We start from the raw sequence: 21,998 nt of genomic DNA on the forward strand, positions 1-21,998 counted from the left end.
TTTTTGATAGAGTATTATTTAAAATGTTATTTTTTACCTAAAATATTATTTTCGTTACTTAAAATGAATATTTCTGATATTAATATTTTTGATATAAAAAAATAATATTTTAGGCAGTGCTCTACTGAAAATATTAAAAAATATATTAATATTTATGATAGCGCATTTTCTTAGCAATATATTAAGTTGACTTTTCTTAAACATTCCTAATTATATGTCCTTTAAATTTTTTTTTGATTTTTTAATATTAGTTTTACTATTTAAAATAATAATATTTTAAATATTGTAAAAATGTGAAAAGATTTTGAACTCTAATACTTTTAGGACAAACTGTTTTTAGGTTTTTCTTCATTTTTAAACTACAAATTTGACTTTAAATCTCTCTATGTTTTCAACTTAAATATTAATTAGATTCCTTTTAATTTAAAAATGAACAGATTACATATGCTTTTTTATTTTATTTTTTTAAAATATTTTTAAAATTTTTGTCAATTTAAAATTAAAAAACTTAAATTTCAATATTTGAATTTTTAAATTAATAGTATAACGATTATATATACCTCAACTCTCATTTTATTACTATTATAATTGATTCCTTCCAAACTTTCATTGTAGTCTTGTCCCTACGATTATTTTAATTTAAGCCCTGATGACAAGTTGACAACAACAGTCATGCCTTTTGGTTAGGTCAGGTGTAGGGAACTAGGGATTTGTTATGTTCCTGGCCCGTACAAGAGTTGGGCGAATGGCATGCATGCACTAATCACCCATAACCAGGAGCCATAAGCTTAGGTCAGGTGTAGGGAACTAGGGATTTGTTATGTTCCTGGCCCGTACAAGAGTTGGGCGAATGGCATGCATGCACTAATCACCCATAACCAGGAGCCATAAGCTTCGTTGAACAGTATCAAATGAAACAATGTATTAAACTTTGTTAATGTTGGTACTTCCGGATATCCTCTGTAAGCAATATTTTCGTCTATCAAATCCTTAATTTTTGAAAAAAAATAATTTTATATTTTCCTATCAATTATAGTCTTGTAATATGATCGTTGATAGAACCATGTAGTCGACTAATCCAATTTAATGTACGACAATTGTCTCTATTTATCTTATTAATCTATAAATAGTTATCATTATCTTAGGTTTGACATTAAAACTATCGATAGTCACAATGTAAGGTTGGAAAAATTTGACTCTCTCACATACTCTCTAGAATTTTTTTAACTATCCACCATCTTCTTCAGTTCATTTAACAACTGTTTGTAGCTTTCCGCCTAAATTATAAAGAGGCAGTTGCATATACACGCCTATGTTATGGTGAGTACATGTTTATCTTAAAATTTAAGTTTTCTTTAATTAGTGAAATATTTTAGTAATTATGTCCACCCCATATAAAAAATTTATGTGATTAATACATATATCCACCCTAAAAAATGTTTCTGGATATGCCACTGAAAATAGGTAAAATACTAAAAACAAGTATAACTTTATTTTTTTGGGAGAGTTAAAATCCAACTTGTTAATATAAGGTTAAAAATTGTAGAAACCGGTTGTAAAAAAATATTATCATGAATAGCATAATGTTTAAGGTTGGATATGTAACATTTTAGGTTAAACCGAAAATATTATAAATTTATACAATGTTTTAGATTGAACAAGATAATATTTTAAGTTAAAAATCACATTAAATTAATTATAGCCTAGGAAAACCACCTCTATTTTTCCATAACAATGAGAACGTATAAATTCCAAACAAAAATGATTCAAAGGAGTGGGGACAAGGTGCATTAAAACCAGTACGGGGCATATGCACCGCTCAAAGAGGAGCACAATGAAGCATTGAAACTAGCCCCCTCATTCCGGTTTCACTCTACTTATCTATTTTTGCCATTTTCGTAGGCTCTCTCTTTTTAATCAATACTTTTTGCATTTGCCCATCCCATATGCAATGCATATTGCGCTAGGCAATCATGTCGAAGCACCAACCCTCACCGCTTGCTTTTTCTCCTCCTTTTATGCTTTCTTCGCGGGACTAGGCATCGGCAAAATTTAAGGCCATTTCGAACTTTGTGTTGCACATGCAAATGTCATTGTCTTTCATGATTTAAAGCATGTATGTTCATAGTTTTGACTTTGTTGATGCTTTGGTATTTTCCAGAGTTCTAATGGACTCCATTGACTTTATAAAAAGTTGTTCATCCAAAATATATTATATGAGTTTCCAAGGCATTAATATAAATTATCATTCTCTATGATATTTAAAAAAAAAATCATGATCAAGTTCAACTCATTAAGTGACTTCGGTGGTAAAAGAAAAAAATATTTTCTCTAGAGATCTTGAGTTCGAGTAGTTGTGTCTGTAGTATGTATGTGCGTTGTAATTGATTAAGAAAGTTATGAACAAATATTACATAATAATCACCCCAAACTATTAAAAATTCACTAACAATTTAAACAAATAAAATTAATATATATTTTAAAATTACTTTATATTTTTAGAAAATTATAATAATTTAATCACAATTTATTTTGATTATTTATATCTTAATTTTTGAATTAATTATTGATATCTGATCTATTAACCGACTAATCCAGATCGGGTACTACAAAGGCGAGGGTGACCCTCCCAACCCAGTTTGCTCCATTCAAAAACGCTAGGGTTAAAACTTCTGACCTTGCTTCAAAATTTTAGTGCCCCATATGTAATTCCCCAAAAGTTCAGCTAGTGACCAAAATGAATTTTTTGTAAGTTTTGTGACCAAAGTATAAACTTGGGAAAAGTTTAGAGACCAAAGTGTAATTTTAAAAAGTTATGTAATCTGGTCCCGTAAATGAATAGTTTACCCCCAAGAATGACATTTTCGTGTAATCATATTTTTTGTACGGATTTTGAATTAAAAGCTATAAAGCGATAAAGTTCAAGAAAAAATTGGATAATCGGATCGAATAAGATTTTTGAGATATTTTGAAGGATAATAAGGCAAGGTTAATAATGTCATTTCCATGACTTAAATTTGAAGGATTTAATATGGATAATTTGATTTAAGTTGATTTTTTCATGTTAAATATGCATCGTTGGATTTAAGTGACTAGATTGTAATTTTTGGAAAATTACAAGGGCAAAATTGGAAGATGATGATTTTTTTGTTCATGTTTGACTATGCTGATGTAAGGGATGATGAAAGCATGGTAATTTAACAATTATCATGAAATTCAAAGGTAAATTGGTAAAGATATTTAAATTTTAAGGGTCAATTAATAATTTATCATGAAATTAGTAATTATCATGAAATTTAATGAATGTTTGACTATGATATGTTATGGTAGTTTCGTCCAAGATGAAATAAATAGGAAAATAATTTTGAGGTTAGAATTGATGAATGGATTATTATATAAGCTTTAGAAAGTTATTGGACCAATTTGGAAGTTTGTTAATGTTTAAGGACCAAAGTGCAAGTTGTAAGAATTGATGAAGAAATTAAGGATGCAAAACAATGAAAACTATTTAGATTTTTAATCTGGCAGTGAGTTTGAAAAATCACCATAAATTATATAAAAATGATTAGGAGGTTATTTTTATACCTTTTTGTTTGTATGTCAATCTAGTTTTGTTTAAAACAAACAAGAATTAATTTTGAAGTGTACAATGAAAGATATGATTTTTTTTATTGATGATAGGTCAACAAATTCTGCTCAAAACAGATTCTAGAAATTGGATTGGAAAATTCACAATATATTTTACAAGTTGAATAAGAAGGAGTTCTTTATATGGTTAGATTCTTATTCGAATATAATTTCAAATAGAATAAACATAATTAAATTCCAGTGTGTAGATTAATACAAAATAATGATTCTTTAAGGGAAGTGCAAGTTGTGAGAATATGAAAATTTTAGAATTGAAGTGGAAATGTATTAAAAGTTTAAGAGTAATGTTTAAATGTATGATTAGAATGCTTGATTATATTTTTGGATTATTTGAATTGAAGTTAAATGGAAAATGACTATTTTGAATAAATTGGAAATGTTGAGAAGAATTCTAAAAGAATTCATTTTATTGGTTAGCATTAACGTTTTGAAATGTATTTAGTATCGAATAAGTATCAATAGAATTTTTATGAATTTTATTATTAGATTGTGACGTTAGTAATATACTAATTTATGCTTTGGAATGTATGTGATGTATAAATGATGAACATGAAGATCGAGATCAAAGAAAGCTTAAAGCTAAAGAAAAAGTTAAAGAGTGAAGCTAAAATCAGTAAGTAAGGTTACTAATGAGGCATTTCCAGGTGAGTGCATTTTATTTATACTATTATAAGTATGACATGAGGAAGACTTGCGATGAGTCAACCTCGAATGATTTGAAAAGAAAATGATTTTAATTTGTTTTATTATATTTCATATTATTATTATTTTAATGATTTCTTAGGAATAATTTCAGGTATGAACTGCCCAATGCATTTTTATATGATATTTTGATATGTTTGTATTTATGAATACTTTGATATTTAAATGATATGTGATTTTGATGGAGAAGCATATTATATGTGCATTGAGAAATATATATTATACAATACTTTATTAAGGTAAGTGAATGATATATGATACTTGATTGTAATCATGTTTAAAAGATTCTCATAAGTGAATGATAGTTAATGAAAATGCCGATTGTAAATACATTGAGAGTCATAGGTATAGAGGTTGAGCATTTAGTATGTCTTACGTCACTTTTGTGACGATGGTGCTACCATTAAAGATAATTAGCACGTCTGACGTCTGTGTGACGGTGATGCTACTATTAATGATAATTAGCACGTTTGACGTCCGTGTGACGGTGGTGTTACTATTAATGGTACCTAGCACGTTTGACGTCTGTGTGACGGTAGTGCTACTTTCAATCGTACCTAGCATGTCCGACGTTACTTATGTAACGATGGTGCTATTTATGTATATGCTCATCTGACTCATATACCTTGCATTCTCAGTGGTTTACATTGTGCTATGAAAAGAATAAAATGAAAGGCACATGTTTGATGTGAAATGAATAAAGTGAAAGGTACAAGTTTGATATGAAATGAAAATATACTAATTTATTTATTTGATTGAAAATGAGTTATATGATACTAAAAGTGCAAATTGTTTACAAGGTAGTTAAACTGCATATGTATGTGATCATGTACTATGTATTCTCATTTATCATACATTAGATTGTGATATGACATGATATGTGAACATACATGCTTGAATGAATTGATAACAATACTTTTAATGAGAATTTGGTTTGATGTTGAATATCTTATTTATGGTTTAATGAATTACGAATCAGTAGTTTTATATATAATGTTTTCATATTATATATATATATATATATATATATATATACTATTTTTTGCTATACATATGTTTTACTTTTTACTATTATTAAAATTATAATGCCTCACTAAGTGTATACTTAGCGTGTGATGATTTTCACATGTAGGAAAAGAAGATCGTTAATAGTAAGGAGCTTGGCCCAGCATCAACTTTTGAATATTAGATCCACTCCATAATCAATATGTCATCTTTTTGAATGTTGATAGTACTAGTTGACATATACTACTAAATGCTTGTGATACTTAAAAATAGTTATGTTTGAATTTGGTTTTGATGGATAGTATTTATTATTACTGTTTATAAATAAAGCTTTGTTGATTAATATTTTAGTTAAGTGATTTAATTGCTATCGTGACGAAATATATTATGATTATTGATACTAGTTGAATGATTTTAGAAAGAAATAAAATTTTACTGATTTTTGAATAAGGATTATATTGAAAGAACTATGTGACATCCTGGAGTCATATGCGATAACATATACGGGAAATGGGTGTTACACCATCCCACTAGATCAACTGGTTGTTGCTAATTATTTATATCTAAATTTAATATATACTATTTTTACTTTTTAAATTATTTTTATAAATAATTATTATCTTATAATATAATATTTTAATTTTTAAATCATAAAAAATAAAGCTAAATATGATAATAATCAAATATATTTAAATTGAATCAACAATCAATTGATTTAGTAGGACGAGACACTAAATTCTTTAAGTAAGATTAGGGATTCAAATCTTGATGTTTGCGAATAGAGCAAATTGTGTTAGGAGGGTCGCCATCGCCTCTGTAGTACCTAATATAGATTAGTTGATTAATAAATCGAATACAGATGATTATACCAAGATAACATTTTTTTCATAATTTTCTTAATCTATTAACAATACACATATATTATATAAACACAACTGCTTAAACCTAAAAATTGTTGTTATAAACCTAAGGATGTTGGGTTATAGTAAAAAATTAATATAAAAAAGTAATAATTTTTTAACGAATTTAGAAATTATAATATAAAGGACCAAAATTTTAATATTCTATTTTTTAAAATAATATATATGTAAATTATTTTATAATTTTCTCTTTCCTTAATGCACTGGTAATAGTAATTTTGGGTATTTTTTTCCTTTCTCTATCTCGTTTGAAGTTTAACTTAACGAGTTATAAAAGGGTTTTTACCGAAGTTCATTCTATTCTCAAAAAAAAAAAAAAAAAAATAAAGAAAAATTAACATTTTCTCAATTACTCCTATTGGAGTGTACATCTGCCCCTTATTTCTATCGAGTAAAAAGGTATTAATAATAATAATAAATATTTTTGTAACATTTTAAAAATACTATTCCCCCTAAATTTCTAAGTATTTGTAGTGTTCTAATTTTTGAGTCAATGTATAGTTGACTTATAATATATGTGAATCGTTTTAAAAATATAAATGATTCATATACCTTTCTTTTGGTCGTTGGTTCAATATTTATTAGAAGTAAATTTTTTTAATCTTTCTTTCATTAAGTAAAAATTGTTAAAAGAACTCTCATAAAACAAAAGACGAAATTCACAATTAAACAAAATATTATTTAATATAAAGTTTTAAATTAATTTTAATTTTGAACTTTGTATGAACTATAATTTCATATATATATATAATCTATTAAATTGTAGATTAGTTATTAGATTTGTTTCAGTTGTTTAAGTGTTTTTATATATATTTTTTCTAATAATTCTTACTTAAAGGAAGGGAAAGAGAAATTTTACTTTTAATAGATATTGAATTCATAATTTAGGGTCTGTTTGTTTGGGGAAAAACCAATTATGAAATTGGTGTTCCCCGAAATTCCGTGTTTGTTTCACGTAATTCGTTTTTCGGAAAAATATTTTCTTGTGTTTGGTTTGAGGAAAACTAGTTGGTCAACGTAAAACATTTTCTTGGTCAACATAATTTCCTTTATGTCTTTTGGAAAATGACTTACGATCTGATTTTCTGAACTTTTCACTTCAAAGAATAAATACTCAAAATAATTTTATTTTTCTGAATTTAATATTAATTAAATATTTTAATATCATTTTAGTCAAAATATTAATTATTAAAATATTTATAAAATATTTATTAATATTTATAATAATATAATATTATATTTTTAATATTATAATAAAATAATCAATTATAATAAAATAATCAATTATATTATAATAATATAATATAATATAAGATATTATATTTTTATTTTAATAATATATAATAAATTATTAATAAAATTTATATTATTTATTAATTTCATAGAAATAATATTATTAAATAATTAATAATGAATAATATTATTTATATATTTAATATTAATCTAATAATCTAATAATATTTTAATAAAGGTATTTAAAATATACTAATTAATATTTTTAAAATATAATATAATACTATTACTTTAATAAATAATTAATATAATTTATAATATTTTTATTTCAATAAAATATACCAATATTAATAATTTTATTAATAAAATTATAAAAATAATATTTAATAATAAATAAATAATTTTAATATTTTAAAAATAATTATATTAAGTTTATGATAAATAATATTATTTATTGTATTTAATATTTGTAATAAATATTTTTTTAAAATTCATCAACTAGTGGAAAAAATGTTTAAACAACATCTTCCAAATATCGTAAAACGTTTTTCCAGAAAAAATAATTCATTTTCTTGGAAAACATTTTCCGAAAAATATTTTCCAGAAAATATAATTCATTTTCCAGAATTCAATTTTTAAAAAACTAATTATAGCTAAACAAACAGAACCTTAGTAGAGAATAAATGTATCAACTGAGAGTTTTTAATCACTTACTTTAAAGATTATTAACTATTGCTATACTCTTTAAATAAGTTGGATTTAAAATTTTGATTTGACGACTCTTATTTTTTTTATGACATCAAATCTTTAAAATAATAAAAATTATTGTAATCCGAATTTCAAATATATATGATATGATCTATTGGTTTGATGTGTTTAGTCCCTTTCAATTTTTCCTTAAATATTAATTATTACTTCAGTTTTTTAATCTGGGTAATTTAATTGATATTATTTAAATAATTAAATTACCTAATTGATAAAATTAGAAGTTTGGATGTCAGATTAAATTCCTTTATATTAGGTAATGTCATGTGTAGTATACCATTTGGACAAAGCCAAGCTCCATGGACATCTCCAACCCAACGAATGGCAATTGCCTAGACAAATGTCGTATGAATTTGCCGCGAAAAGAGGAAAATGGCGTGTGGTTTGAGATGAATTCCCTGAGTCCCAACATTTTTTGAATGGAAAGGCCTTGCATGTCGCTCAAATTTGTAATCTGCAACCAAAAAACAGGGCGATTATCATTCATATATTCGAAAGTGAAAACAAAACGGCCAAACCTGTCGTCAAGACGAGTGTTGAAGATTTAGTCAAAGCTCATCAATGGCTAATTGCCAAATAAAGAAGAGAGACGGACCCATTTTCTTCTTTAATAATTGGAATGTCGTTTTCTGCCTCTTTGTCTCTCCGCCATTTTCGAACACGAAAGCTGAAAAATCCCATGGAAAATGAGTTACTGTGCTTTCTGTTATATTAACATACCCACTATCCTCCTTCCCACGTCGCAGAGGTACATCCTAGTTTTGTTGTCTTCTCTGGGTTTTATGTTTTCTTAAATGTTTGAATGTTTGTTAGTAATATTTAGTATTGTATTGGCAGAGATTTGAATCCAGGGGGGTCGATTGATATACGATAAAACGACTGCTTGAATCTTCTACCCTTTACTGTTTCTCTGTCTGCAAAAAATCCTTAATTGATTCAAATAACGGCTGAGACCCAAGGTTTTCTGATTCTAAAGCCTTCCCCCCCCCCCCTTTTTACGTATTTTTTTTTAGATCTTCATGCATGGTTAGATTTTCTATTAACATGTTCATATGTATGGGAATAGGACATGAATTAGAACCCTTTTTATTTTTTGCTGTTTAATCTCATTGTACATTTTCATGTTCCTTTTAATGTATTGATTTTAGGACATTTCTGTGTTGTCCTATGTGATTCGGACGTCTCTCCCACGTATGCTTACATCCAAGGATTTGTCACTCGAAAGTGTGCATATGTTGGTTCAAATGAAGAGCTTCTCATTTGAGAGAGATCTTTTCTCAAGGGCCAAGGCAAATTCTTAGTTTGAATAAAGGGAGGTGCATTTTGGAATGACAGATTCTTAAGGGATCAGTGGTGCTAAAAAAGGACGATATATTAAATGGAGGTGCATTTTGGAATGACAGATCCTTAAGGAATCAGTGTTGCTCAAAACGGGAGATATCTTAAATGAAATCGTATGCATGCTCAAAACGGGAGATATCTTAAATGAAAGCGTATGCATGTGAAACGTACTGGAACCCGGTCATAAACCTTTGAATAGATTGTTGTCATTGGTGGAGAATGCTTTTGTTGATTCTACTGTTGAATGTTGATTTGCACGGTCATTTTTTATGGCATAACTGTAATGGTATTCCGGTGATATATTATTTAGTTGTTTTTCTGTTATTGATGGCCGATCAAAAACCAAAACTTAATGTTAGTAGATGAAATGCTTGGATTGGTTTCGGGTTTTTCGTATATATGCATTTCAATGTTAATAATTTGTTCATTGTATCAGGTATGGACGGGTCCGCTAAGACGACGGCAAGGAGTGCATCCAATAAACTCCGGAATTCAATGTCAAAGAGAGGTAGGAGGAGCAGTAAGGTATTGTCTATTGAAATTGATGATGAGCGAAATCCGGAGGAGTTGCAGTCGGTTGATGCCTTGCGTCAGACACTTATATCGGAGGACAAGCTACCTGCAAGACATGATGATTATCATACATTGCTCAGGTTTCTATCTTTCCAGACTCTTCATTTCCCTTAGAAGTACTCATGTCTGAATATTTGGATGAGTACGGAAGTATAATCTTCTAAATATATGATTTTTTTCTTAAAAGTTGAAGCATATCTATTTCAGACCGAGTTTGTATAACATAGGTTCATATATTTTTGTTGTAGAGAAAAACACTGTTATGTTATAAGACTTTAAGTTCCAGCATGTATCCGGGTCTAAGCAGGATGATTAACGGGTTCACATGTGAACCCAATTGTAGAATGCAAGTTCAAGAAAGATTTGAGCAGCAATGCACAGTCTGATTTAAGTGGTCATTTATACCCCAAGATTTCAGTTAATAAGAGAATGCTCAATTATATTATATTTAAGTTACAACATTAACGATCTCTCTATTATGCAGGTTCTTGAAGGCCAGAAGATTTGACATGGAGAAAACAAAGGAAATGTGGACTAATATGCTCCAATGGAGGCAGGGATTTGGTACCGACACAATTATTGAGGTATTCGTCTTGCAGAACATAGAATTCTTCTATTTGTTTAAGGTTCCTGTCGAATATTGCCTTTTTAAAAAATTCTCTTGAAGATGACTCATTTTCTTCCTTTTAGGACTTTGACTTCAAGGAGCATTCAGAAGTGTTGAAATATTATCCCCAAGCGTACCATGGGGTAGATAAGGATGGACGGCCAGTTTATATAGAAAGACTAGGTATGGTAGATGCTGGCAAGCTCATGCAAGTCACTACAATGGACCGCTATCTCAAATACCATGTAAGGGAGTTTGAGAAGACCTTCCAAATGAAGTTTCCAGCTTGCTCAATTGCAGCCAAGAAGCATATTGATCAAAGCACAACAATCTTGGATGTGAATGGAGTGGTAAGTGAGATTCAATAATGACTATATCTATGATACAACAAACTCAATTCTCACTTTAACACATCCGGACTTAATCCTGCTGGTTCTTCTTGCTGTACTCTTCAACCTTCTTTGTACAAAAAGGAAATGCTCATTTCAAACTCTAACCGTCCAATTCAGTTATTTTTACAAATAAAGGAAACTTTTAATCATTTATAAGAATGTCTTCTGTCTTAATTTTGAGTTAATGACACAGGGTCTTAAGAGCTTCACTAAAGCTGCAAGGGACCTTGTAGGTAGTCTTCAGAAGATTGACGGTGATAATTATCCTGAGGTACTGATTTCCTTAACATTATTCATGCATAATAGCCAAGATTTTGATTTCGTATGATGTTTCAAACTTTAAATGATGGAATTGTGATGTGCAATGCCTTTGCCTTTTCTGCAGACATTAAACCGCATGTTCATCATCAATGCCGGTTCTGGATTTAGAATGTTGTGGAACTCTGTCAAATCTTTCCTTGATCCTAAGACCACAGCCAAGATCAATGTAAGAATACATATTACATTCTCTTCCTCATACCTGAATTTGCAATTTTTAACCAATAAGAAACTAATTGGTGAAACCGATTACATCCCAGGTTCTTGGTAACAAATTTCAGAAAAATTTACTTGAAATAATTGATGAAAGGTATATTCCCATCAGATAATCTGAATTTTGTTTATTTTTCATGTTGCAACAAATTACTGGTGTTGCTTCCTTTCTTTTCGTATGTATCTACCTTTTTTTTTTTGATGTCCGAGCTTTATACCAGTGAATTACCCGATTTTTTGGGAGGCACTTGCACTTGTGCTGAACATGGTGGTTGCATGGTTTCCGACAAGGGTCCATGGAAGGACCCAGAGATCATAAAGGTGATCCACTCATTTGTTTTTCTTTCTGTTTTATCAGTTGCAGTCATATTGACTATCTAGTATAGTTTGTAATCAGGATTCAAGGCACTCCTAACCAATTCTTTTGACTTGCAGATGGTTCAAAGTGGTGCACATAAAGGCTCAAAGCAATCTCAGGCTGAAAGCATTGAAGAGAAAACTTCAGAGGATAAAACTGTGCTCACAGAGGTTCTACTTTCTCTGTCAACATGCACCTCTCTTGCTCTTTTTCCCTCTACATTGATGCCCTGTTTTACTCTGACTCTTATTTTTTCATCGCTTGACCAAGTAGTTTGTTTCACAGGCTACGCCAGTGGCTAGTGATTCCTTGGATGCAGTGCCAGTTCCAGATGCAGCAGATAAACAATCAAATAATCAAATTGAGCATTCGGAATCCGCCCCTGTGCTGGATATTGTAAGTTTAGCAGCCTTCTTTGGATATTTCAGGACCTAAAATGTCAAACAAATAGTGAAAAATGTCCCAGCCTTAGAGGATGCAATGCAAGGCCTATCAACATAGTACTTTGAGCAGAGTTCCTAGATATATTGACCTGATGGAATTTACATGCTTTCCCTTAACCCCCTCCATTTTCTTCTGAAATTCCCAGGTCCCAAAGGCCTCAATGGAAATTGTTCCAGTGGTTAAAGAACCTACGGATATGGCTTTGCAGAAAAGACAGCAAAATGAAAATTTTGCTCCTCTACCAAAAGGTACATGGCTTACTCAGATTGTGATTTGCTCTGCATGTTCCTTGATCATGCGTCAATGTCACATTTGTTATTTTCTTTGTGTTATAACTGTGTCTAAGGTACTATATTAGGATCCTAAATTATCGCTGGTGCTAAGATTTATTGTGGAATTGCAGATTCTTTTACCAAGCAAGAAAATCGCAAGACCCCTGATGTGATTAGCTCTCCTCTTTTCAATGGTGTGATGACCTTTGTTATGGGAGTTGCCACCATGGTGAAAGTGACACGTAACATGCCGATAAAGGCCAGCGATGTCAGGCCTGCACTTCCGGCTCCCTTAACGGTTAAGATCAAGGAAATTCCACCCCAAGCAAGCATCACTCCTAATGAGTTGGAGTCAGTCATGAAACGTATGGCTGAGTTGGAAGCCAGACTAGCTGCTATCAACATGCAATCTACAACAATGCCCCCTGAGAAGGAAGAAATGTTGAATTCTGCTCTAAGGCGGGCTGATGCTTTGGAGCAAGAGCTTATGGCAACCAAGAAGGTAAATTGTTGCTATTTTTTATGGAATCATGTACGTCATATAATTGACTATCAGATTAGCACAAGCTATAACTGCACCTATCTATATTGCTTCTACTCTTCGTTTTTCTTGAAGTATTATAATTAGACTCATATCTAGGGTTTTAGTCCTTCAAGTACCATTAAAATACATGGAAATCTTGAATTTTTTTAACAAACTCATATCAAACACTAGTGTACCCGAGTGTGAGATATAAAAAAGAAGAAAAAGGAACTGCAAAGCTTAATCTTTAGTGTTCCGGTGTTGTAAGGACTTAAAAGTGATTGCCGTTGTCATCGCCTTGCATTTTCAGGCTCTAGAGGACTCATTTGCTCAGCAGCAGGAGCTCGCGGAATATATTGAAAAAAGGAAGAAGAAGAAGAGGACTTTATTGGTAAGCTATTAAGATCATAATATTGCCCCTTTTTCTTATCGTTAGCTTATGAACCTTTCTCATTTCGTAACCTCAATTTGCTCGTGGTCCCAGTTTTGGTGAAGGATGAGACGCTGAAAGCTGACAGATGCCGAGGAAATAGAGACGGTGGAACGATTTGTTTCTTAAGAAGGCCAATCCAACCCACACCCTTCAAATGCACTCTGGTCGTCTATCAATGCTCTCATAAGTTGCCAATCCAAAGTTTTGATTTGATCATTAAATTGGGCTGCACGGACCAATGTACATATATATTATTCCTGTCGCCATGCATGAGTCCGACCTTTTTCTATTGTTCTTTTTTTTTTCTATCTGCCTGGTTTATAAACCAGAATCTTAGAAGGCAAGGAAATGTAACTTCCCTAGAAACATGCTGGGGAATTTGATTATTGTCAGTGTTAATCTAAATACTTTTATTTTATTGAAGTTAATATACATATTTAATTCCTAGTTTCTGTTATTTTGATTTGCTGTCATTTTGTGTTCCATCAAAGTTACCATGTTGACAATAATTAATTGGTCCATACACCCAACCATTCTTAGAAAAACTGCAGTTTTCTACTGTTCTCATTGAGGTCCTCACAAGTTAAAGGAATGTTATTCTCTTTTGAATTCTTAGGTTCGAGCAGTTATGTTTGTAAGGTGCATATACGTTGTCAATGGTTAAGAAAGATTATAAACAAATAATAGCTTATAATCACCTCATACTATTAAAAAAACAAATGCACTTTTGTACTGTTCTCATTACCTGACTGGCACACTATCTAACCTTGAAGATAGAAATCATTTTTGTTCACTTCCCTCAATTCTATTTGGTTATCCGTAATAGAAAAGTACGAAAATATGCCTTCTTATCAGTAATACCTCCACTCAGCAAACAGCCTTCACTGAGATTTGAAGCCCGGAAACCTCCTTGTCAATGCAAAGTAGTTGCTAACTGTGACTTAAAGATATGTGATATTGGCCTGGCCCGAACCATCTGAGGCAACGGACAATCAATGACTGAGTATATTGTCATCCGCTGGTACCGTTCACCTGTGCTCCTACTCTGTGTGACAATTACGGGACCTCTATCGATGTTTGGTCAGTAGGATTCATCTTTGCAGGGATTCTTGGTTGGAACCTATCTTTCCTGGAACAGAATGCTTCAACCAGCTTAAGCTGATTATCAATGTTCTTGGATGCCAACAAGAGTCTGATCTTCAGTTTGTTGATAATCCCAAAGCTCGAAGGTGTATCAAGTCGCTTCAGTACTCTAGGGGCGTCCACTTTTCCCATTTATACCCACAAGTCGGTCTGTTGGCCATAGATTTGTTGCAAAGGATGCTTGTTTTCCACCTATCAAAGAGAGTTACAGCCACAGAAAAACACTCCTATATCCTTACCTATTAGGGCCATCGATCTAGAGACAGATGAGAACATGAGAGAACTGATGATTAGGGAGATGATGTGGACTGAAATGCTTCACCACCACCCAGAGGCTGCATCTGTCAATATGCGTATGTGAACATTGTTTTAGCTATCCTCATTTTTTGCTGCTTTGTTGTAATGTACTTTGCGAACCGATATTGTTTGAATTCTAACAACACTATCGATACTTCTTCGGCTGAACGGAAACCAACTGTAACGGCCTGTTAATCTTGAGGTCCCAAGTGGTGCAATATGGCAGGTGGAGCTTACAGAGAGTGATGGAAGGGTGTGGTTGCAGAATGGTTGGAGAGAAATTGCAGAGCATTGCTCACAGGAACTCGGGTCTTTTCTGGATTTTCGACATCAAGGGAATGATCATTTCCATGTATTAATTTCCGATAGAAGTGCTTCGGATATCGAATATTACTGTAGGAAAAACAAAGAAAACCAGACTTGCCATGCCCACCGACACAAAAGAATATGAGAACTGATTCATCATATAAAACTGGAATTGATTTGAAGTTAGAGGAATCTTCATAACCACTCTGATTCCTTGCTGAATGACTTTTCGTATTAATTAATAAAGTAAATTCAAGTATATAATGCTTGTTCCAAAGCCGTTGCTCAATTGACATCTCATCTAAAGCAATCCCCGATTTTTGTCGGGGGGATTTCAAATTTTAAGATAGTTTTTATATAATTAATAACAAATTTTAAATTTTATAATATACAATATTTAATTATTAGAATTTTATTTATTTTTCATCATTAATAAAATATCATATATTAATTAATTTCTATCCTATTGAAACTTGATGATAAATATCTCTAATTTTTAGACTTATAATGTCTTTGGAATTTTGAGTTTTAAATTGTGGATTGATTTAGAATGAATTATCATTATTAATGTTTCATATATTTTCGTGATTAATGTGCCTTTGGTTATTTATTTGGTAATCTCCTTATTGATACATGTTAAAATTTATAATTACTTATTTATGAGTTATATAAGATACTATGTAATTTGATCATTAACTCAAATAAAAGTTATTGAGACATTTACTTTGTTTAAATAGGAAAATTATTTCATGCATAAAGAAATATGCTCTATTAAATTCATTCAATTTCATGAAGTGAACACATCAATACATATATTAAAAGAGTGATCACAATAGTTATTCTTATGGTTATAAGAGTGATCAATACATATAATTATGATGTAATAGATATTATAATAATAATGGTTACAAGAGTGATCATAATAGTTATTCTTATGATCAAAAGTGGAAACATAAAGATAAACAAAGAAATAATAAGAGTTCTCAAAATAACCCTACAAAAATAGAGATAATCCGTGTTATCAATGTGCTAAGTCAATGTTAATATTAATTTTGATAGCATAAAATTAATTTAAGACTCTTAAACAGTTAATATACTGCTACATGAAATAATAAATTTAATGATATATAATTGTTATATTTATTTTTATTATTTAATACGCTTATTTTCTCTATTTAAGATATTTTTTTTAGAATTTATTTGACATGTTTTTCGTAAATATTAATTTTTAGAGAACAAAATTCATTAAAAGTTTTGGTAATCTTATCTTTAACACCACATCTCTTCGTAAATTCTATATATTCCTTGAACTCAAAAAGGTATAACGACGATAACTATTAACTTTAGTAGCTCATGTTATGGCTCCATCTTCTTGATAAAGCCTCAACATTCAAATTACTCCCTTTTCTATATTGTATAACATAATTTAATCCCAATAATTTTGTTAGGCATTTCTTTTATATTTAAACTTGTATTTTAATAGATGTTTTAAAGACTCGTGATCTGTTCTAGTAATAAACAGATTTTTTTCCAAGTAATATTTTCATTTGGTCACAATCACAAGATTGACCAAATATTCTCTTCTACAAATTGATAAATCAGAATTTCTTATACCAAAACATTACTCAAATATATCACTAATCTCCTTTCATGAGATAAGACAACACCATTCTCTAACATTTGTTCATAACGCGCATAGCCTCATTTAGCTTAAAAAGCTTCCTCAGTTTTTAGTGTCCAACGAAAACATATTAGTTAAAGGTATATTAATCTCTCTACGACCCCGTCTTCAGCCAGCCTGGCTGCTGCTTCAGAATCCATCGACGATGCCGTTTCAACTCTCTTAGGTTCTTCTCTTCAACGCCTTTAGCTTCCAATCCCAATTCTCATCGCCATTTCTCTCACAGGCCAATCAAAAAAATCCTTTGCTCTCGATGTTTCCAGAAGCTTCTCTCAATCCCACCACCTTCTCAACGCCGACGTACCCTCCCTCCATCACTTCACTGCTCAATATTCCCTCACCGCCTCTCGACCGCCGCCCGAGTAAGTCAAATTATTTTATTTTCTCTTCCCCCCCCCCCCAATTTTTTGCATATTTTCTGTCTTATGCATGAAAAATATAAGTTGAATTTGCTATACTTATTTTTTAGTATTTTGGCTGGTGATGAATCAATTGCGGAAGTTGCTTCAAGAGGTAGAATTTATCATGAAACGTATGGATGTCAATGAATATAAATGATATGGAAATTGTGCTTTCGATAATGAAGAATGCCGGCTATAATGAAACAGTGGAAGTTCCCAGGACTGCTGAGATCATATTTATTAATACTTGCTCCATAAGGGACAATGCTGAGCAAAAGTGTGGCAAAGGCTTAACTATTTTTGGTTTTTAAAGAGGTTGGAAGAGTAATGTAGATACGGCCTACGGGAAGGTCGCAGTCGTTGCGCCCACCGAAAGTGGTGGTGTTAGGATGTATGGCTGAAAGGTTAAAGGATAAGATTCTGGATGCTGATAAGATGGTTGATGTGGTATGCGGACCGGATGCTTATAGAGATTTGCCGAGGTTGATTACGGTCGGAAAGGGATCAACACTCTTCTTTCACTCGAGGAGACGGATGCTGATATTAGTCCTGTTGGGATATCAAAAAATGCAGTTATGGCTTTCGTGTCGGTGATGAGAGGATGTAACAATATGTGCTCGTTTTGTATTGTTCCATTTACTAGAGGTAGAGAGAGGTCTCGTCCCATGAGTCTATAGTGAAGGAGGTGGGGGAGCTTTGGAACAAAGGTGTGAAGGAGGTAACACTTCTTGGGCAGAATGTGAATAGTTATAATGATACATCTGGAAGTGAAAAAGAAGTTGAACCGGTAAATAGTTGGGAGTTGAGCGAAGGGTTCAAAAGCATGTGTAAGGTGGAAAATACAGGCTTGCGGTTTGCTGATCTCTTAGATAGACTTTCGACTGAGTTTCCAGAGATGAGATTCAGATATACATCCCCACACCCTAAAGATTTTCCAGATGAATTATTGTATGTGATGCGAGACCGCCATAATATCTGCAGGTGTATTCATTTGCCCGCGCAAACAGGGAGTAGCACAGTGCTTGAGAGAATGCGTCGGGGGTATAGTAGAGAGGCATATTTAGAGCTCGTTCAAAAGATACGCACAATCATTCCAGATGTCGGAATAAATAGTGATTTTATTTGTGGTAAGGTTTTGTTATGTTAGTGTGGCGTTCTATTTCAGTTAATATGCTTGCATATGAAACATGGGCAGTTGGCCTTTTCAGCCCTTGTTTCGAGCATACTTGCATATGAAACATAGGCAGTGTGAGCCAAGTTTATACTTTCATGCTTTGATAAAGTAGGAGTTAAAGCATACGTAAGTTTAAACGTCTAATTAAGAGCCTCGGATTCTAGGGTTGGTATAGAGAATTTTGGGCATATCGTTGATGAATCCTAGGTAATGAACATTCACGATCAATCATTTTTTACAATTATGCGTGGTGAATCCACCTGTAAAACATCTTCACCTTATACATTTCGGCCTGCAATTTCCGGAGTAGCGCTTTTATCATTTGGATTTTTTTGGGCAGGTTTCTGTGGTGAAACAGAGGAGGAACACGCAGACACGATAAGCCTAATAAAGGCAGTTGGTTATGATATGGCATTCATGTTTGCATACAGCATGAGGGAGAAAACTCACGCACATAGAAACTACTCTGACGATGTTCCTGAAGAAGTGAAGCAAAGAAGGCTCACCGAACTTATCAAGGCTTTCCACGAGAGTACTTGTCAGCGTTATGACTCCCAGGTGGGAACCATCCAACTTGTTTTGGTTGAAGGACCGAGCAAGAAAACTCCGGAAACAGAGCTCGTGGGCAAAAGCGATAGAGGCCATAGAGTTTCATTTGCTAATCTTCCTCTGCCAGATCGAGATAATCAGATGGATGGAAAACGAAATCCCACCGTTGGCGATTATGTAGAGGTTCATATAACAAAGTCCACAAGAACATCACTTCATGGAGAGGCACTAGCTATAACCAAATTAACCACATTTCACAACAATGTGGAGAATGCAACAGTTGCCTGTGGAATCTGAAGCAGAAAACCGGCCGCATTTTACCGCTGTGCACCCGGTTGGTCTTCTCTTCTAACTAGTTTCATATATTTGCCATGAAAATACAACTAGTTTCATAATACTTAAAATAACTTATTGGTAGGCTATTATAGTTATTTGCAAGATATTGAATTTAATGCGAATGCTGCGCTGAATTTAAGTCTTTGAAAGAGAATTTGTTAGAAGATTTGTGAATAAAAAATGCCGTAAAGATTATATTGATATTTGTTAATGGCATTTTTTTTAATAATGTAGACAATATTTTAAGATACAGCTGGAAATACCATTAGAAGATATAAATGTATGCTGTTTAAAAATGGAAAAATCGGTATACATGCTCATACTTTAGATAAAAAAAATAGTCTTAAGAAATGTAGTAGGTGTTTATTCGATGAATAGTTCGTGAATTATTTATACAAATTTATTTATGTTCTTTAATTAAACTAAATAAAAGAGTATGAATAAAATTCTATGTTTATTTAATAAATAACCATACACAAATAATAGTAAATTCAGTTCATTTATGTTTACTAACAAGTTCATTTATTCATTTCTTGACTCGTTTATTGACTATTTTTAAGTTTGTTTGTTTGTTTGTTTTTTTACATTTAAGGACCGGTGGCATAATTTCACAATTTTTCTTTGGCTTGCAAATAAAGGAGTAAAAAGAGTGTTGATTGTCGAACATGTTCGTGAACGTTAAACAAACATGTTTGCGAACGTTAAGTGAATCGGAACATTTTCAAAAATAAACAAACGAACAAGAGCTAAACATAAACACTAAAATCAAACGAACATAAATATAATCTTATTCGTTCAAGCCTGATTTATTTATACCCCAGATAATAGGGCAGAATGAGGTCTTTAATACTAATATGTTGCTCCAGACATGAAAAGATGATATAATAGTGCTAATAAATACGATAATCAAGCAGAAGTAGTACCAGAGGCAGCCATATGCTTTAACACAGTCTGCTGAAGCTCATCTTTCTTTGCTCCTACCACTTTTCCCAGAATCTTACCCTCCCTGAGGAACATGAAAGTCGGCATTGCCTCTACAGCCCAATCGGCAGCAACATCCTGAGAAAAAAAAAAAAACTCAAATTTGTTCGACTCGTACATATCGAACACACCTGATAGAATATTGGTGATTTTAATTCTGGATTTTTACCTTCAATTCATCAACATCCACCTTAAGAAAGGTGACAGAAGGGAACTTCTTGGCTAGTTCCGCCAGGAAAGGTGAAATAAAGCGGCAGGGTCCACACCATGATGCAGTGAAATCAACCACCACCTTCATTTACCACATTACCTCAAAACTCATATACCATTCCCAATTTAAAAGGTGGAAAAATGAAAGCTGAAAAGTTGTCAGAGCATATGACTACAGAGAACAAGCTATGGCATCCGATTTCAGAGGTCAGCATCGGATATGGAAAATCTCATACTCATATCCGAAGATTCAAATGCACATTTTAGATTTAGGGAAAACAAAAGGTCAAGTAACAGAATTTGTCACCATAATATCACATTTATTTCCATAGTGTACGTTACTATTGTGGTTCTTCAGCACCTTTCCCTTTTTATCAGGACAACAATTGTAAAAAAGGCTATGTTATAACTCTGGAGAAATTGCCCCCTAAATTTTTTTGTATTAAAAAATATATAGGGATATTTACTTAGATGAATCTCCAATTTTAATTTATTTTAGCATTTGTTTTCCATTTTCTATGTCACAACCCTGCTTAATAGGGAAAGATTCAACCAAACATTTTAAATATTAAGCCTATCCACATACTGACAGCCTGGTTCACTGTTCCACAAATATTTTATGTATCAGAATACGTTAATCACCCAATATCCATTCAATCCAAGTTTTAAAATGTAAAATGGACTGGTAAGATTGTATTCAGTGAGATATTGTTTAAATTTAAAAAAGAAAAAGATCTCTTCACCGACGACAGAATTTTTTTTTTCTTTCCTGGAAGCTTAAAGCCTTAAACGTTACAGATTGTAAATTATTTAGATTAAAATTCTAAATCCAGAAACAAATGAAAACAGATCAGATCTGGAAACACAGAATAATCATAAATGTAAGCTAAATGAAACACGAATAAAATATTAGATTAAATGAAGGAAACAAAATAAAATACCAAATTTTTGGATTCGTTGCATTTTTGAAGCTGCTCGTTCCAAGCCTGAAGAGTGTGGCAACCGATCACTAGGCCTTCCTCTGCTGCCATTTTAAATTAGTTCTTCAAAGTAAAATGAGAACCCAATCCAAATGTATAAAATAACACTATAAATTTGTCACGCAAAAAGTGCCTCTCTCTGTTTTTGTCTCATTCCCTTTGCTCTATTTAAATAAGCAAATTCAGCTTTCGG

At 31.8% G+C, this 21,998-nt stretch overlaps 2 protein-coding genes and 1 pseudogene across 2 annotated transcripts; 2 read left to right on the top strand and 1 right to left on the bottom strand.

The window, feature by feature from the left end:
• The first annotated feature begins 9,768 nt into the window (after nt 1–9,768).
• On the top strand, nt 9,769–13,717 carry LOC120125488 (phosphatidylinositol/phosphatidylcholine transfer protein SFH12-like). The gene is made up of 12 exons (XM_039143923.1): nt 9,769–10,267; nt 10,672–10,771; nt 10,878–11,144; nt 11,380–11,457; nt 11,572–11,673; nt 11,765–11,814; nt 11,939–12,038; nt 12,153–12,245; nt 12,361–12,471; nt 12,665–12,767; nt 12,923–13,293; nt 13,625–13,717. The coding sequence occupies exons 1-12, from the start codon at nt 10,014–10,016 to the stop codon at nt 13,715–13,717; spliced, it is 1,722 nt and encodes a 573-aa protein (XP_038999854.1). The 5' UTR covers nt 9,769–10,013.
• Nucleotides 13,718–14,742: 1,025 nt separating this feature from the next.
• LOC120125306 lies at nt 14,743–19,704 on the top strand (annotated as a pseudogene).
• A 733-nt stretch (nt 19,705–20,437) lies between these two features.
• On the bottom strand, nt 20,438–21,951 carry LOC120125235 (thioredoxin H-type-like). The gene is made up of 3 exons (XM_039143717.1): nt 21,767–21,951; nt 20,785–20,907; nt 20,438–20,693 (listed from the first exon to the last, which is right to left on the bottom strand). Exons 1-3 carry the CDS (start codon nt 21,854–21,856, stop codon nt 20,541–20,543), a joined length of 366 nt encoding a protein of 121 aa, XP_038999648.1. The 5' UTR covers nt 21,857–21,951; the 3' UTR covers nt 20,438–20,540.
• Nucleotides 21,952–21,998: the final 47 nt, after the last annotated feature.

Source organism: Hibiscus syriacus, unplaced genomic scaffold, assembly GCF_006381635.1.
Source record: "Hibiscus syriacus cultivar Baekdansim isolate YM2019G1 unplaced genomic scaffold, ASM638163v2 tig00110430_pilon, whole genome shotgun sequence".
Classification (NCBI taxonomy): domain Eukaryota; kingdom Viridiplantae; phylum Streptophyta; class Magnoliopsida; order Malvales; family Malvaceae; genus Hibiscus; species Hibiscus syriacus.